This window comes from Hyperoodon ampullatus (assembly GCF_949752795.1).
Source record: "Hyperoodon ampullatus genome assembly, chromosome: 7".
Classification (NCBI taxonomy): domain Eukaryota; kingdom Metazoa; phylum Chordata; class Mammalia; order Artiodactyla; family Ziphiidae; genus Hyperoodon; species Hyperoodon ampullatus.
The window spans coordinates 5,292,183-5,310,339 of record NC_136920.1 but is presented as its reverse complement, the minus strand read 5'-3'; the positions used below and the strand labels follow the sequence as shown (position 1 = coordinate 5,310,339).

Below are 18,157 nucleotides of genomic sequence, written 5' to 3'. Positions count from 1 at the left end.
GTCATCTGCTCTCAAGGCATAGGGGAGTGATTTCGGGGGTCATTCTTGGGTTTACCTGCAGCTTTTTTGCATCCCCCCAGCCCTCTGCCGATGGTGTGGTCACTCCCTCAACTGGCACATGCAATTCACAAGCCTCAGTTGCCAAATGCAGAGGCTGCTCTTGGCCCTTTCCAGTGCTTGGCACTGGACAGCTCTGGCCTGACTTCCCTGGGGAGGGTTGAGGTCCTGGCTGGGGCACGGCAACCCGCTCCTGGGGCGCTTCTGAGGCCTCCAGAAATATGTGTGAGCCCTGGAAGGAAATTCCAGAAACGCTGACCTCTAATTCTAAAGGGTAAACTGCAGCTTTGACTGCAGATACAGGGTTTCTGGTTTGTTTTTTTTGTTTTTTTGTTTTGCGGTACGCAGGCCTCTCACTGTTGTGGCCTCTCCCACTGCGCAGCACAGACTCTGGACGCGCAGGCCCAGCGGCCACGGCCCACGGGCCCAGCCGCTCCGCGGCATGTGGGATCCTCCCGGACCGGGGCAAAACCTGTGTCCCCTGCATCGGCAGGTGGACTCTCAACCACTGCACCACCAGGGAAGCCCTAGGGTTTCTGTTTTTTGAAAGTTGCAAAATATACACTCACTGTAACACCATCACTGCAACATAAGTTTGAAAGTCAGACAACAAATTCCCTCAATCCAGTCCCTGGAGTCACTGAATTTTGCTGTGTATTCTCCGGACTGTCTCACGAGCTACTTGTCACACGATACACACCCACTCTCCCTCCTTTTTTTCCCCCCAAATTCGTTTACCTCTAAATTCTTTTGTAAGTTTGCTTCTTCACTTTCTCTTATCTTAGAAAGCAGCTTTCTACTAGGTAGATTTTCTACATAAACAGGTAGATCTGCTGCATAAATCTGCCACTTTTTTTTTTTTTTTTTTTTTTTAGCAGCAGTTACATAAAAGGATTTTGTGGGAAGTTTTCCAAGAATTAATTGTGCATGGTTGTTTCTGGGTTTCTGCCTGGCAAACCGTCCTGGTTTTTGAGTGGCGAGTGTCCTACAGGTGGGGTAACTCTATCCTCCTCAGGCCTGGTCCTGCCACCTTCCTGGGGACCTTCAAAGTGCCTGGGGCTGCTCAACCACCACCTGGCCTCTGCAAACCCCAAGCTTCTCAGCTTCTCATCCCCACCCCCATCCCCAACTAAATGCAGGCATTGACGATGGGGCTCTTCCCCCGAAACCAAAGTCATGTCGCCGGTATCTCTGGGTTTGAACCCCGGCTCTGCCGCTAAGTACATGACTCTACATGTCACTTCACCTCTCGGGAGCCTCAGTCTCCTCATCTGTAAGATGGGGGCGATGCCAAGTACACAAGTTGCTCTGAGAATTAAGGTCAAAGCACCCAGCCCAGTGCAGGACACTCAGGAAACACCCAGTAAATGACAGGTCTCTCACACCACTTTTGATAAAACACGATTCCTCATTTCCAACTTTCCTGTCTCCTTTCTTTACCTTTTGTCGGGAATCTCACCAGAGCAATTCCTACCCTTAAAAACCTTTTTCGTAAAATTATAAAATGTCCAGGAAAGAGGCAATACATCATTATTTAAGTTAGTCGGGAAGGCTGGAAAAGAAAAGAGGGCACGTTTGGTCTTTTGTGAGCACTCCCTGCCCTGCCCGCCGTGCATCGACCCCCGCCCCCCCCGCCATTAATCTATTCCTAGTAAAGCAATTCAGAGTCTCCTGCTCCCTGCTCCCACCTTCTCGGTGAGCAAAGACAAATTATCCGCGTTTTCTCAACAGAAAACTGCATCCGCTCACGCGGGGCACCCGAGGAAGGAACCGGCCCACCCGGCCCAGGAAGCCCCACCTGGCTCCGCCCCGCCCCGGCTCCCCCGGGATCTCCCGACCACCGGGGGACGGAGCATCTCCGAAAGGTCGTCTTCGAGTGGCCAACCTGCGCCCCTAGATCTCCGGCCTCTGCTCACCTGCACGCACCCCTGCCCACCTGAGCACGCATCTCCTCGCCAGAGCACTAGCCCCCCTCCACGCTCCTGCGCACGCCCCCGGATCTGCTCGCCCCCCCGCTCCCCTGCGCGCGTCTCACATTTGCGCAGCTGGCCCGCTTACCTGAGCGCCAGTGTCCGCGCCCGGCTCCGCACCCGCTCCTACCCGCGCGCTCCAAGCCGGTCGCCCCAAGATGCGGCGTAATAGCAGATGACCAATTGGAGACGGGCCCTGTGAGGCCCGGCGCCCTCGCGCCCCGCGATTGGCCGCGGCGCCTCGCCCCACCCCCTGGGCTGACTCCGGGCCACCACGCGCTCCACTCTGCAGCCGCGGGGCGCGAGATTGACGGCTGAGGGCCCGCCCCGCGTACAGCCTCCCTAAGGGCCGGGGAGCCCCGCCCAGGCTGGGGGGTGGGAAGGGGGGTGGGGAGGGGCGTTCGTCCCCACCGGTGGTCGTGGGCAAGCGGCTTAGCTCCCCAGCCTGTTTCTTCTTCTGCCAATGGGGTGTCAAAGGCGCGCAGCCCACGCTGAGCCTGTGGTGTACAGATTGCCGGGTCCACAACAACCCACAAAACAGACCAAAATCCCTGCTCTTGGGGCGCACGCGCGGTAGTGGTGGTGCGTAATCAAGAAACAATCAGGTAGGCATAGAGGGTGTCAGATGGTGGAAAGTGGTGTGGAGAACATCAAAGCAGGGTGTGTGGGTAGCAGTTTTATTCAGGGGTGTCAGGGAGAGCCCGCCGCTAGGAGGCCACCATAGGCCTGTTCCTACATCACTGAGAACTTGAATTTTCTGAACTGTGTCAGCCTCAAGGACACCACCAGCTGTTCTCAGAACAATAGCTGCTGGCTGCCCGCTGTAACCTTGAAAGCCTCACGGCCTCCTCTTGTAACTATGCAACCATGTTGGGCCCCAACCAATCCTTGCTTAACAAGCACTCTTCTTGCCAACTGCAATTTCGATTCTTGACAAACAACTTTTCTCATTTTGGGGGGTTTCGCCTTTAGAAGCCTCTCCCATTTTGTAGTTTTAATCGCTTCTTTTTTTTTTTTTTGCGGTACGCGGGCCTCTCACTGTTGTGGCCCCTCCCGTTGCGGAGCACAGGCTCCAGACGCGCAGGCTCAGCGTCCATGGCTCACGGGCCCAGCCGCTCCATGGCATGTGGGATCTTCCCAGACCGGGGCACGACCCCGTGCCCCCTGCATCGGCAGGCGGACTCTCAACAACTGCGCCACCAGGGAAGCCCTTAATCGCTTCTTGAATCAGCGTTTCCTGGGCTCTAATCCTCAGTTTGCCTCAAATAAAACTCTTCTATTCCTTTTGTAGGTTGGTTTATTGATTATTACTGTGGACAGCAGGAATGGCCAAGCCTCCTTCATATACCCCTGCCCTTGCAAGGGCATGACCTTGGGTTGGGCAGCTGTGCAACCCAGGCAGCTCCTGGAGGGGAGGGCAGCTGAAGGTGTCTCCTGCTGACCCCAACTTCCAACATCTGGGGCATCGGCTTACTGGCAGAGGGATCTGGATGGCCATCTCTGTGTCCCTCACAGAGACATGTTTTTCCCCTGTAGTTTTTTATTTTGAAAATGTCCAACATGCAGACCAGTTGAATAAATAGTTAAGTGAACACCCACATACTTAGATTCAGCAGCCGTCAACAGTTTGCCATATTTAATTTCTCTCTCTCGCTCGCTCGCTCGCTCGCTCGCTCTGTAAGTGTGTGTATCCCCTCCTTCCCCCCCCCAACCACTAATTAGCTACAGATGATACCTCCCTCCTGAATATTTCAGTATCCATCTCCTAAAAACAAGGACATTCTTCTACTTTACCAAAATAGAATGAGCACACGCTGGAAATTTAACCTCCATTCAATGCTATTGTCTAATATATTACCCATATTCAGCTTCCTGCAATTGTCCCAATCATGTTGTTTGTTGCTCATTTTTAAAAAACCCAGGATCCAGTCGGGGAACCACACTGTGCATGTAGCTCCTCAGCCTGCCTTCATCTACACCACTGCACCAGCAATGCTTTCTATTTTGTCTTATTGTTTCTTTTTCATCCTTGACAATTTTGAAGAGTCAAGGCTGGCTTTTCACAGCAAGTCTCTTGATTTGGTTTGGCTGTTTTCCTTGTCCTTGCTTTTAGGTTACGCATTGTGGGGCAGGACGATATACTACCCAGATGTCATATCTTCATGCATCATAGCAGGAGGCAACACGATGTCCCTTTGTCCCATTGTTGATGGTAAGTTTGATCGTGTGGTTCAGGTGGTATCCGCCAAAAGTCTCCATTTTTCCTTTCATGATTAACGAGTAAGCTGGGGAGTGATACTTTAGACTGTAAATACACTGCTCACAAATAACCCTCGGTCCAATTATCTAGCATTTAATGATGACTCTTGCCTGAACCAAACTTCTTGATGCAAAAAGGGTGATCTTCCTCATCCTTTCAATATTTATTAGTTGGCATTTTTCTGTAAAGAATTTCCCTCTCTTAATTTTTTGTCAGTATGGACTAATAGATTTTTTGCTCATTGACTTACGATCCTGTACTGTCACTTACTTTTTTTAAAGTTCTCCTATTGTCCCATACTTGGCCAGTGGGAACCCCTCCAAACTGATTCTTTCTTTTCAAATAACTTGTTCCCAACATTTTTGGAGAACGTCCTTATTTTCTGCTCCAACCAGACATTGGAGGATTTGCTCCTTCCCTGCCCAAGGCCTAGAATCAGCCATGGTTGGCAGGAGATATTTGAGCATACTGGAAAGAACTGAGGTATTTCTAGCAATGAAAACTGCCCCAAAGGGTCAAAGTGAGGATTAAATGAATGAACATATAAACATTTTTGTGGTTTTCTGAAGTTTCCAAATTGAAGCTCATGAACAAGCATTACTTTATAAACAGGATACAAGTTTGTCTGAAATATGAAAACGTGTACAGTATGTATGGCAGAGGCAGCATTGCAAACCAGTAGAAAAGGATGGCCTATTCCATCAACGATGGTCAGCCAGCTACTTATTCACAAGGGGAAAAATATGAATTCCTACACTAAGGGGACTAAAGGGTGAAATGTGAAAACAAAACCTGAAAAACTGCTGGTAGTGAATAGGTTCAAATGCTTCAGAGAGGAAATTGTGTAACATTTAGTAAAGTTGCACAAATGCGCATCCTACGCCTGGCGCCTGGCGAGGCGCAGGTAAGTGCAGCTCCAGGGGAAACTGGCAACGGTAGGCAGAGAGAAACTAGTTGCCCTCACACGGGATGCATTACAGGAATGAAAATGGCAGTGCGCGTGTGTGCTGGCACAACGCTGCTAACTTAGATGTCCGCCCGTTATGAACGGATAAAGTGGGCTTTATTCCTACAATGCAGTGACAAATGCAGAAATAACCAAAAGAACGTAATTAATATCACGGGGGAAAATAAAATTGCACAAGCGTATTAAGATACAGTTTGCGGGGAGGTATGGGGGCACGCGGGTGGGCCGGCCCCTCTCCACCTGCGCTCCAGGACTTGGCGACCGTCCCACCTGCCCGGTCACAGTCGGGGCGGCGCGGGCGGGGGTAGCGCGCTTGCACCCTTGCCGAGCACTCGCGGCTCCGCGGGCCTCCCTCCTGCGCAGGCGCGGCGGGGAGCTCCGCGGGCTGGGCGGGGCGAGGGCGGGGAGACCTGGGCGGGGCCTGACGCTGGGGCTCTGCGGTCCTGTCCCTGCAGGGCCTGGCGGGACGGGGCGAGGCAAGCCGGAAGGACGCAAGCCGCGGCCGCCTGTCTCCCTAGGACAGAAAGACCCACTGTCCGGCCGGCCTTTTGCCCAGGCGACTGCAGCCAGGATGGGCCGGAAGGTAACCGTGGCCACCTGCGCGCTCAACCAGTGGGCCCTGGACTTCGAGGGCAATTTGCAAAGGATTTTAAAGAGTGAGTCTAGGGGCGGCGTGGGACAGAGGGGCGAAAGTCCATTCTGGCCGCCAGGCTTGCTGTGACGCACACGCAGCCTTTCTCTGGAGAAACTCCTAGCCGTTGGCATGGGGACAGATAAGATAAGCTATCTTATGACCACGCCTGTGCCCGTAAGTGCCCGGGTCCTCCTCATGAATGGGGGTGCGGAGTGGGTTACAGTGCCTGGGGACACGTGGTATGTACACGTGGTAAGAAGAGTCTGGCCGTGGAGGTGGAGATGGGAGGGCTGGGGTGAACCTGTCCTCAAATATCTTTGGTGTCGCATGTGACATTTCTAGAGCTGAAACCGACCCAAAGAGGGAGGTGGAATAGGGGTGAGCCCCCCAGCTTAGAGACTAGGTGTGGTCGTTGTGTGTGTGTGACGGGGGTCCCCATACAGTTGTCACCTGCACCAGCTCACCTTTGAAAGCGCAAGTTTGCACTGTTGACACCTACACCTGAAGTGGGGCTGCCCTGGGCGACCGTACAGGCTCGGCCACCTCAGACTGGCTGTCCTCAGCTGCAAACTGCAGCAGGGTTGCCAACCGCAGTAAAAACAGAATGATTCGGGTGAGGGCATGTTAGCAGCCATGTGCCTCGGACCTTCATCCTTTTTGTGTTTTTCGATCTCAACCTGCTTTCATCTCATCAGAGCTCAGAGCAAATCTAGTTGGAGTGAGGAGAGGCAGTCTCAGTGGCCAGAGCTGGGTCTCCACTTGGCCAGCCTTTCCTCCCCAGCCTGCTGCTCAAACCCAGAGGCAGCTGGTACCTGCTGCTGGTGCCTTTGGGTCCTGCCTTCTCCCAACACAGGGTCTTTTGCATCTGCTGGTTAATGAACTACCAGTGTGTGACTCCCGCCTCGCCCCTGCCCTCCTCCTCCTTGGTGCTGAGGGTCAGCCCTGCAGGCCCTGCCTGTGTCTCATTTCCTGCAGGTGTCAGCAGGGTCTGGGAGATGCCCTTTGGTTTTTTACGACACCTATGGCAGCGAGAGGGTTGGATCTGCCTTTGGACCAGTTGTAGGTGCTGAAATTGCCCCTCTTTCTCTCTCTCTGTACATGTAGGTATTGAAATTGCCAAACACAAAGGAGCGAGATACAGACTTGGACCAGAACTGGAAATATGGTGAGAGCAGAACACACAGACACCCCAGGGTGGGCAGGTAGAGGCGTCTATATCAGCTCCCCTCAGCCGAAAGTGCAAGGAAGGAGGCGGCGGGCATTGAGAACTGCGGACATGCAGGCCCATTTAGGAGACCATCAGAAGCCCGTGAGTGTGCTTGCTTGGCACCCTTGAACAAGAGCAGGCCCAGCAAGGCTGGGTGATCCCAGATTCCTATGTCGGGTAACACAGGAGCTCGTAGAGAGGCTGACTTTTCCCAGTCCAGGGCTGATGTCAAAGCTGGCTGGACGTCTGGCATTGCATTGGTGTTTGAGATCACATGTGGCCTGGGAGGTAAGGAAGTGACAGCCTCTGAGGCAGAAGTCTGTCCTTGGAGAGGAAAGGCCATCCCAGGTCTGGACCCCGTTTTCATCTAAGAATCAGGCTCTCCCCCTTATCAGAACCAGAGGCCGAGAGGAATGCTTTTCAAGGCATTAAGGGTGACAAAGGCCAGTTTGGGGGTTTGTGTTCATGTGTGCAAAGTTTGCTCAGCATTTGCAACATCACTTCCGGGCCATGCCTTGTGGGAAGGACCCTGTGAAGATTTAAAAGTGGTTTACAGAGAATTCGCTGGCGGTCCAGCGGTTAGTACTTCACGCTGTCATTGCAAGGGGTCGGGGTTCCATCCCTGGTTGGGGAACTAAAATCCCACAAGCCATGCGGTGTGGAAATAAGATAAAATGAAGTGAAATAAGATAAAATAAAATAGTAAAATAAATAAAACAAAATAAAATAGTACTTTACAAATTCGGTACATTTCGTCATTGGGACTCCCAGACTGAGAAATTACTCTCAACCCACTTCCCCTGTTAGGACCTCATTGAGCATTGTATTAGCTTTTTCTGGAGCTGCTTTAACAAAGTTTCACAAACTGGATGGTTTAAAACGGCAGGAATTTATTCTCTCACAGTTCAGGAGGCCCGGAGTCCAAAATCAAGGTGTCAGCAGGGCCCTGCTTCCTCCAAGTCTCCAGGGGAGGGTCCTTCCTGCCTCTTCAAGCTTCTGGTTCCCAGTTCTTTGTCTTGTGGCCACATCCCTCCAGCCCCAGCCCCATCTCTTCGCCATGGCTTTTCCTCCTTCTGTTTCATGTAAAGACACTTGTCACTGGATTTAGGGCCAGGGTCATCTCATCTCCAGATCCTTCACTTACATCTCTAAAGACACTTTTTCCAAATGAGGTCACATCCACAGGTTCTGGAGGTTAGAGCATGGACACATCTTTTTGGGGGACACCATTCAGCCCACCACAAGCTTCAGTATCTATAGCAAGAAACTCAGGAGTAGCTGTGTGAGTGGCATTCGAATGATTATTCATGGTCCCTTTGCCAGAGGAATGTTTTTCTCTGGGTCCAGCTTTGTTTCTTTCACATCCCTTTCTTGTAGATTAGTGGGATTTGGGCTACATTGAAGGTTAAAACAAAAAATCCAAGAGCAGACACTTCTTGACATGACAGAGAATTTCTCATTGTAACTGACAACTATGAGAAGTGGATGGGGCCCAGTCCATGAATTTCCAATAAAAAGCATCGGTTTTTGTTTTTTTGTAGCAGTGATTCTAAGTCTGGCTGCACAATAGAATCTCCTTGGAGGCTTTATAAAGATACCAAGGTCTCGGTTGCACCCCTGCACGTTCTGATTCGCTAGGCCCCTAGGCCCCTGCCCCACCCCTGCCCCCGGGCCCACCCGGTGTGTCTCAGGGGCTCACTGTCCTCCTCCCTCCCTCTGCAGTGGCTACGGATGTTGGGATCATTTTTACGAGTCGGACACCCTCCTGCATTCGCTCCAGGTCCTGGCTGCCCTTCTGGAATCTCCAGTCACTCAGGATATCATCTGTGATGTGGGAATGTAAGTGCCGGCGTGAGCATGGGGAAAGGCAAGCTTGGAAAGAGGCAACTTCAAGGGCGTCGTATGTCTGGAACCATCCTAACATCAGGGAGGTGGAATCTGCACATTTCAAAGATACAGAAGGCCTCTTGTAGAGAAGTGGGGTTTGTTCCCTCTCTAGCCCTGCAGGTACCTAACTCCCCCAGCGGAGGCAGCTCTTGAGAGATTTTTTTGTATGTTCTTCCAGATGCTACTGTGCATGTGGGAACATGCTTTGCACAGCTGGGAGCACAGGGTCTCCTTTTCACATGTATAGCTCTTTCTTTACTTAATGGTAAGTCTTGGGATGGTTCCACATCACGCCATATCGACATGCTGACCATATGCTTCCAGGGGGTGTAGGTATATAAATGTAGCGTTCATAGCTGTAGATTCCATAGGTGTAGGTTCCTCCATATGGTATAGGTCCATGTGGTATATAGGTCCATAGGTGTAGGTTCCATAGTTGTAGGTCCATACGGTGTACAGGCAGGTTCTATAGATGCAGGTTCCATAAGTATAGATGTATATGATGTAGGTTCCATAGCTGTAGGCCCACGTGGTGTACAGGCAGACCTTGGAGACCTTGCAAGTTTGGTTCCAGACCACTGCAGTAAAGCCAAATATAGCAATAAAGTGAGTCATGAAGTATTTGGTTTCCCAGTGTATATAAAAGTTACATTTACATTATACTGTAGTCTACTAAGTGTGCAATATTATGTCTAAAAATATACGTACTTATGTTACTTAAAAAATACTTTATTGATAAAAATGCTAACCATCATCTGAACCTTCAGGGAGTTGTAATCTTTTTCCTGGTGGAGAGTTTGAAATATTGCGAGAATTACCAAAATGTGACACAGAGACTGGAAGTGAGGAAAAGCTGTTGGAAAAATGGCGCCAATACACTTGCTCAATGCAGGGTTGCCACAGACCTTCAATTTAAAAAAAAAATGCAATACCTGCAAAGCACAGTAAAGCAAAGTGCAATAAAGCGAGGTCTGCCTGTAGGTCCATAGGGTGTAGTTTCCACGGGTGCAGGTCACGTGGGTAGGGCTCTGGCCTAGGACTATTCTTGAGTGTGTCTGTGATGTGCTTTGTGTAACCAGAGCCCAGTGGTGGGCCTTTATGTTGTTTCTGTTTGCATCCTTCATTCTGTGTTATGTGGTGTGAATGTAGCCGAGTTTGCTTTCTTCTCCTCGGCCCTGCACGTGTTCTGCACTGCCTTTTCAACCTGCTGTGACATCCGTGTAGTAGGCCTCTTTTAAGCAGTGAACAGATGAGATTTTTAACCCAGTTTGTTTGCATTTACTATCATTCTTGATACATGGACCATGTTTGTTTCGTCTTTTGCTGCTGTGTGACAGAGTACCAGAGGTGCGACACACAGAACCACACAAATCTGTTGTCTTGTGGGCGTGGAGCTCAGAAATCTGAAACGGGTCAGCAGGGCTGGGCTTCTGGAGGCTGTTGGGGGAGAATTGGTTTCCTTGGAAGAGTCCAGCTTGGAAGGCCCGCCCGCATCCCTTGGCTCGTGGCCCCTCCCCCTCCCTCCATCTTCAAAGCCAGCGATCATATCACTGCAGCCCCTGCTTCCACTGCCACATGCCCTCCGACTTTCCCTCCTCCCTCACAGAAGGACCCTTGTGGTTATGATGAGGGCCCCAGAGAGTCCGGGATAATCTCCCATCTCAGGGTCTGTAACTTTGTTATATCGGCAGGGTACCCTTTGCCACCTGAGGTGACATGCTCACACGTCCTAGGAATCGGGATGGGGATATCACTGGGGGCCTTTACACAGCCCACCACATGGACTGATTCTGGCCACTTTATTAAATGTCCTAGTCATCATGTTTTTTTTCTTTTTTGTTTTTCCTGTTGTCTTTTGTGTGTTTTCTGTGTTCCACTTTCCTCTGCTCGCCTTGAACTTATAATCCGATTATAAGTTTTCTGCTTTTTGCCCTCAAAGTGTTAACAATCATATTTAAAGATATTTTTCTTTGGAAATCCAGCATTTATCTGGATCTGTAAGCACCACTGAAGAAAACAACCGTCATACCATGATGTCATTGATATTCTCCGTCTGAAATTGTCTTTACAAATTATCCTCCAGGAAAAAGGTGCTGAGCCTCCTTCCTGCCCTGTTTTTGAAGGCGTGTTATCCTTAGCCCTGATCACAAAGGGCTAGCTCAAAATAAAGAAAACTTAAAGAAACAAAATAGAGAGAATCTTAAAACACGCAATAATTTTTTTTTTAAAAAGATCTTATTTATTTGTTTTCATGACTTAGGAAGTTGAACTCTCTTGTTTGTTTTTGGCCATTTCTGACACTTGTTCTTTAGCCTACAATTGAAGTGTCTGTGTCTAATTTAGTTTAAGAGTTCTATGTGAAAAATATCAACCCATTCTCACATATGATAAAAATACTTTTACTTGTATGTTGTTTGCTATTTATGTTTTGAGCTTTCAATTTTCCTTGTACTGCTTTTTGTTTTTTTTTCTTTTTGTTCAAGAGGCTTACTCCAATTGGAAATCGGATATTCACTGAGGGTCTCTGTTTTGTTTAAAATATAAGTTTACCTCCTGCCTTGAACACATTTTTGTATAAATGTGAACACAGGCAGGTTTTGGTTTGGCCCGGGGAGGATTAGAAACCACAGCGGTGGGAGTCCTTGCTGGTGGCATCCGTGTGTCGTGGCCACAACTGGGGGCACCCCGCCGGCATCCTGTCCTTCAGTCCCTCTGGGGGGAGGAACCCAGGGTAGCGGGACTTAGCCAGTGCAAAGCGGGATTGGAACCTGGCCCCCTGACTTGATAGCCCACACTATTAATGGTTGGTTTTATTTCCTCCTCCATCACTGCTTTGTTTACTCATGTCCCAGGGCATTCATTTGTTTGCCTTATTAATTTTGTCTGACAATCCATCGTCTTAGGTACCCCTTAAGGCCATCCTCCTGTGGTGCCTGATGCCTTCTGCCCTGAGCTCCTGCGCTCTCACCCTGAGCTGGGCTCCAGCACCTGGGCTTTGCCCAGCTCTGCCTTTTCTGCCATCTCTGCCCAGCTCTGCCCAGCTCTGCCCAGCTCTGCCCCAACCACTGGCCAGCAGAGCACCTCAGCCTCTGGAGCTTTGATCCCCTCCCCTGCAGAGGAGGAAGGTACCAGGTGGTCCGGGAGGAGATGTAAAACACAATGTCTATCCTGAGAAGGGTCCAGACAGAGGGGTGAGCAGATCTGCTCAGGGCCTACCACCCCCCACCCCAGCCCCGGCCCCTCGGACCCGTTGCCCCTGCCCTGCAGCCTGCATTCTGGGGGGGGCGGTGGTGTTCGGGTCAGGAGAGGTGCTGGGAAGGAGAATTGGGGAGGCACAGGGGCTAGTGCCTGAGGCCAGCAGGGGATGAAGAGGTGATGTGACAGCAGGGATGTGAGAAGGGGAGGGAGGGAGCCACGGGAAGGTCCGAGAATCTTCCAGGAGGAGAGGAAGAGCCCTGAGCAGGGAGGGACTTGGTGCTCTATTTAGAAGACTCTCTCCCATTTAGGGCCTACGCTGTGGCAGAAACACTTGGGTTTGTTGTTAACTTTGGTTTGAGAAAGCCACAGGGGAGCCTTCTGATTCTTATAAAGGACGGAGAAACTTCATATCGAAACAGACGCGTAACTCTGCCCTTTGCCAACAAGTGTGTGCGTCCCCTCTCTCCACAGGCCCATAATGCACCGAAACGTCCGCTACAACTGCAGGGTGATATTTCTCAACAGGTAGGTGACCGCTGGGAGCAGAGTGACCTGCCTGTCTCCCCTGAGCTCTAGGGGCCTGTGGGCACTCGTGCCAGTGCCCTGGGGCACAGTCCCTGGGGGCCATGTGCAGGGAGGCTTCTTCTGGAACTACCTTAGTGGGAGCCGGTGTACCAAGCAGGTGACTCAAGTGGCACTGCTCCTGGTCTCTGCCATCACTGACACCTTCAGGTATTAGAAAGAGAGAGGCCACGGGGTGGGGTTTGGGGACACATGGCCCCATTGCTGGGAGGTCAGTCCAGGGAGAGAGGCCTTGTCATGTCCCCTCGCAGACCCTGGACATCAGCTGCCCGCAAGTGCCCCCCTGCCAGGTCTTAGCTGCCCTGTCCCCGTCGACTGTTGGGGTGGACGGACCAGCAGCTGCACCTGGTCAGGGGCGTGTTCATCTCAGGAGTGGCCTTGTCCCCCTGCCTCTAGGAAGATCCTGCTCATCAGACCCAAAATGGCCTTGGCCAATGAAGGCAACTACCGAGAGCTGCGCTGGTTTACCCCGTGGTCCCGGAGTCGGTGAGTCGCTGCCCGATGTGCAGGAGCCAGGTTTGTGACTGCTTCTTGGATGCTGATGAAGCATCTCCCTGTGCATATAGCTTGTGCAGGTCGTGGGGGAGATAGACAAGAATTCCGGGCGAAGTCCCTGCCCCACAGTACCCGTCACTTAGATATGGCTGCTTTGACACTGCCGATTCATTTATAGCCCACTTATCACAGACCACATGACACTCTCAATCATCAGTCACCCATCATCCATCATTATACATCTGATCCTGTATATCACGGTTTCTCAGCTCCAGCCCCATTGCTTTGGGCTGGATCATTCTTGTCGTGGGGGTCTGTCCTATGCATGGAAAGGTGTATAGCAGCATCCCTGGCCTCCACCTGATAGACACGTCCATTTGTGACAATTTAAAATGTCTTCAGACATTGCCGAGTATCCTCTGAGGACAGAATCATCCCCAGTTGAGAACCCCTGCCCTATATTCTTCTTATAGTTATTCCTGTCTATTTATTGTTGCTGCTATTACAAATGGAATCTTTAACATGATATTTTTAAATGGTTAATATTTTTATGTAGGAAAACTTGAGATTTTGTGTGTTGCTTTTGTAGTTGGCCACCTTACTACATTCTCTTATTGGGTCTAGTAGTTATTCTATTGATTTTCTTAGTTTGTTTTTTTTTTCAAGTAGAAATTATATAATAGAAAACTAATTTTACTTCTTTCTGATATTTACATTCCTCAGTTCATTTTCAAAACTACTTTTCTTGGCCAGCATTTCTAGAACAATATTCTAGATCACTTCTAGAACAAATGTCTTTGATAACAGGCATTTTTGTCTTTTTCCCAACTTGACTTGGAAAGCCCTCCCTGTTTCTGATTTGGTTTCAGATTTATATCCATCCTTAGTTATTTTTACTTTGGGGATTTAAAATTAATTGAGAATGGTTGTTGAATTTATCAGATTTCTTCTTGGCATATGTTGAGATGAACATGGTAAGTCTTTGCATGTATTTATAAGCTCCAAATGGATGTGGTATGTTAAACTTTGTTTCCATTTGCTAGTATCTATTCAGGATTTCCCTCTCTTCTCTAAATTTATATGCCAGTGTTATGTTAGTTAAAATTTTAAAAAAATTTTTTCTGTGCTCTGAATGCTTTAAATATTATAAAAATCATGTAATATCAAGTAATAATATGACAGAAATTCTCTTTACAATTGGGAATGTTGTATCAAATAGTGTTTACTTTTACACTTTTTTAGTGAGGCATAAATAACATGCAATAAAATATGCAGATTTTAGGAGCTTTCTTTTTTGACAGTTGTGTGCATTCGTGCAATCACACCCTAAAGAAGATAGAGCCATGTCCATGGCACCCCTGCCCCTTTCCAGCTGATGCCCCCAAGGTTAGTCTTCTCCTTTCTTAGATTTCATACAAATGGAGTCACACCACGTACATTCCTTTGTAACCGGTTTCTTTAGCTTAACATGATGCTTTTGAGATTTGTCCAATGGTTTGTTCCTTTATACATAGTACAGATAGTTTGCTCTTTTATATAATAATATGGTTTTGTAATTCATAAATAATTCTATAAGCTTGATAACAAAAAGAAATATACAACCCCCCCCCACCACCAATCTGCCCAGTCTCCGAGCCCTGCTCCCGATAGCTGTCCATTTCCATTTCCATTTTTCTCCTTTCTCCTGTAGCCTCTGGGTTCCGCCTTGGTATTTCTAACCCATGTGCAGACATTGCCGTTTCGTGGCCTCCTGCTCTGGAAGGACAGGATTTGGCACACAATTCAGCCCCCACCGTTAGTCTCTCTGACCTCCTCTTCCTAACATGGGCACTTCACAGTTTTCTGGTTAAGTTTGTTTAAAAAAACAAATATTCATCTGAGTGAATTTGATGACCTAATTGGCTTTATTCAATGATTCAGGAACTGGGCAGCCTCCCACTAGTAACTAGAAGGGTCTGTACACAATGGAAGGTTTCTATAGGCAGAAGAAGGACAGGACAAGAAGGTATTCGCGAGAGAAAAGTTAGGATAGTTTCAGGCCAGGCCCTCCTCTTTGATACGGAGGGAACAGCAATCAGGGTCTTTTTTTTTTTTTTTTTTAGTTGATGCATAGTTGATTTACAATGTTGTGTTAATATCTGCTGTACAGCAAAGTGATTCAGTTATATATATATATATATATATACAATTTTTTAAATACTCTTTTCCATTATGGTTTATCTCAGGATATTGAATATAGTTCCCTGTGCTATATAGTAGGACCTTGTTGTTTATCCATTCTGTATGTAATAGTCTAATTTGCTAATCCCAAATCCCAATCCTTCCCTCCCCCACCCCCCTCCCCCTTGGCAACCACATGTCTGTTCTGTATGTCTGTGAGTCTGTTTCTCTTTCGTAGGTAAGTTCATTTGTGTCATATTTTAGATTCCACATATAAGTGATATCATATGGTATTTGTCTCTCTCCATCTGACTTACTTCAGTTAGTACAATCATCTCTAGGTCCATCCATTTTGTTGCAGATGGCATTATTTCATTCTTTTTTAGGGCTGAGTAATACTCCATTGCACATATATACTGCATCTTCTTTATCCATTCATCTGTCGATGGACATTTAGGTTGTTTCCATGTCCTGGCTCTTGTGAATAGTAACAGCAGGGTCTTCATCGTGCAGAGCCTGCCTCCCCAGTGTGATCAGGACATCAGACTGACTGTTCTTAAAGGTTGAAACTGCAGTTAAGTCTTGGTTTCCTGTCTTGGGGCAGATGACTCCATTTGGGGCTTGCTGTTTCTCTCTAACCAGTCACAGCTCAGTGTTTCACAATCGGCTGATATCTACATTCACAACTGAGCTGCAGATTGTGTTCTGAATCCGTGTTTCTTCGCTCATTTCTCCTGCCGTCGACCAGTGTCAAGTTCCTTTGCTTTCAATCTCTGTTCTCGCCCAACACCCCTCCCACAGACAGACAGGCACTTCCTGCCCCAGTCTGCTCATTGTCCCCCAGGCTGGCTGCACAGCCGGCACCCCCTCACTGTCACAGTTCTCTGGGACTTCTCTTCCCCCCTGGGTTTGCTCAGCCTCCTGGATGACTGTCTTCCCCTGTCAGTCACTCATTTGCTGGAACTCAGCATCCAGTAGCTTTCTACGATTCTGCCACCACGAGGCAATGAACACAGTGCTGATACTGTCTACCTGGAGGTAGTGTCCAACCCCACAGGTTCAGGAGTCAGCCCCACTGAACTGCCCCCAGCCCTACTTCAGATGTCAATCACAACTCTGTTACTGTGGACACATCCATTTGTCCAACATGCAGCAAACCAAATGCTGAGATGCTGAGGTTTGCAGCTGTGCAGTCAGGCCACCCAAGATGGCTGCTCTCTTGCTCTCTGTACATCCCTGCTGGACCAGTCCCAGCCTCACCTACACCCCACTCACCTGACTTACCTTCCCTCTTAGTCATAGAGCCTAATCAGTAAATGCCTACATACTTGCCCCCCGGCCCCAGCTAGTGACGACTGTTCTAACCTTTAGATCAGAGCTATCTATGACAGTTTATCAAAGGGGCGGTAAGGGACATGCCCCTTTGCTGGTTTCCCTGGTAACGGTTGAGCCAACCTCCACGTTCTTGTAAAACAACTGGGCTAAGTGAAGCTGGGAACGTATTCAATTAAGGAGAGGATAAAAAGAAAGAAAGAAAAAAATAACTAAAGTGAGCTACATCAGTAAAGGCAGTTTACAAGCAGAGGGGTTTTAACAAGCTGTTCCCCAATCTGCTGCTCTGCAAGACAAGCTCAAGAATTTCTTTTAGCCATCAGCTTCTGTTAACTCTGTTAACTCTAGGGGGCATGGTTTCAGTCCCTCCAACCTTCTAATCATTCCTCAGTCTTGAGGAAAGGGGGCCATGACCACTCTGGCTGCTTCCTACTGAAGAGGGATGTAGGCCTAACAAAGTTTTGAGGAATGAAACTGTTTCGAATTTGATTGCAAATACTCACAAATCCCAAGATGAGGCCAAGACTTTGGGCTTAAGGATACAAGACAAACAGCAAGTACAGAGTTATGACAAAAAGGGATATAAATCCTAGCAAACACAAAATGATAATACCTAGTTTAACCAGTCCCTCAAACATAGATCTTATTCTTGCTGGGATCCATTAGAAGATATTTCTTAAGAGATCAAATCCAAGTTTTTGGGATGACATTTGTTGGAGCCAAGCTGCCTTTTCTCTGATTTTATCTAAATAGGTTTTAACTTCTGATGTGATATTAATACATACATAGCAGGAACTATTGGCCACTACATACATGCCCCCTTTTTCTGTTAAAATATAATCTAAAGCAATTTTATTGTCTAGTAGCCTTCTGGCTAAAGAATCTAGAGCCCTCTGCTGGGAAGCTATGGCTTGAGCTGTCTCGTTTGCTGCTATTACTAAAGTAAAAGATTTCATAGTTACAAGAGGAGACCTTGAGGACATAAGTTTGCAATTGGCAGCTAGCAGATACTGTTTTGAGAACAGCTGGTGGTGTCCTTGAGTCTGATACAGTTCAGAAAATTCAAGTTCTCAGTAATACTGGAGCATGTCTGAAACCACACCCACGATGGCCATCCAACTCTATTTTGGATTCCTGAACCACAGTTACTCTATTTTGATTTTTGAATCCACTCTTTTCCTCAGTGGTTAAAGCAGATGTACAGTGTGTGTTTGATAGGCCACAAAACAGGTCATTCTGGTTAGTATAAAGTTTAAGTTAAATCATGTGTAAGCCAGACTGACTTCCCCATACCTCAACATGTGAAAATTTCCTCCATCATTTTCCCCTTTTGACTGCAGATCTTTTGATAGAAAGCATTTATGATCAAAATATTTGTCCCTCGATGCCAGGATGGTTGCTGCCTGCC

The 18,157-nt window shown here is 48.4% G+C and overlaps 1 protein-coding gene across 2 annotated transcripts in view; it reads left to right on the top strand.

Moving 5' to 3' along the window:
* Positions 1-5,825: 5,825 nt before the first annotated feature.
* Positions 5,826-18,157, top strand: part of NADSYN1 (NAD synthetase 1) — a gene marked incomplete at its 5' end in the record, with an annotated part of 32,707 nt that continues 20,375 nt past the window's right edge. For both annotated transcript variants that reach the window (XM_079707481.1, XM_079707482.1), the window contains 5 exons: positions 5,826-5,910; positions 6,993-7,053; positions 8,818-8,934; positions 12,652-12,705; positions 13,159-13,248. In XM_079707481.1, the coding sequence (XP_079563607.1) occupies positions 5,826-5,910; positions 6,993-7,053; positions 8,818-8,934; positions 12,652-12,705; positions 13,159-13,248 (407 nt within the window). The remainder of the gene's footprint in view (positions 5,911-6,992; positions 7,054-8,817; positions 8,935-12,651; positions 12,706-13,158; positions 13,249-18,157) is intronic.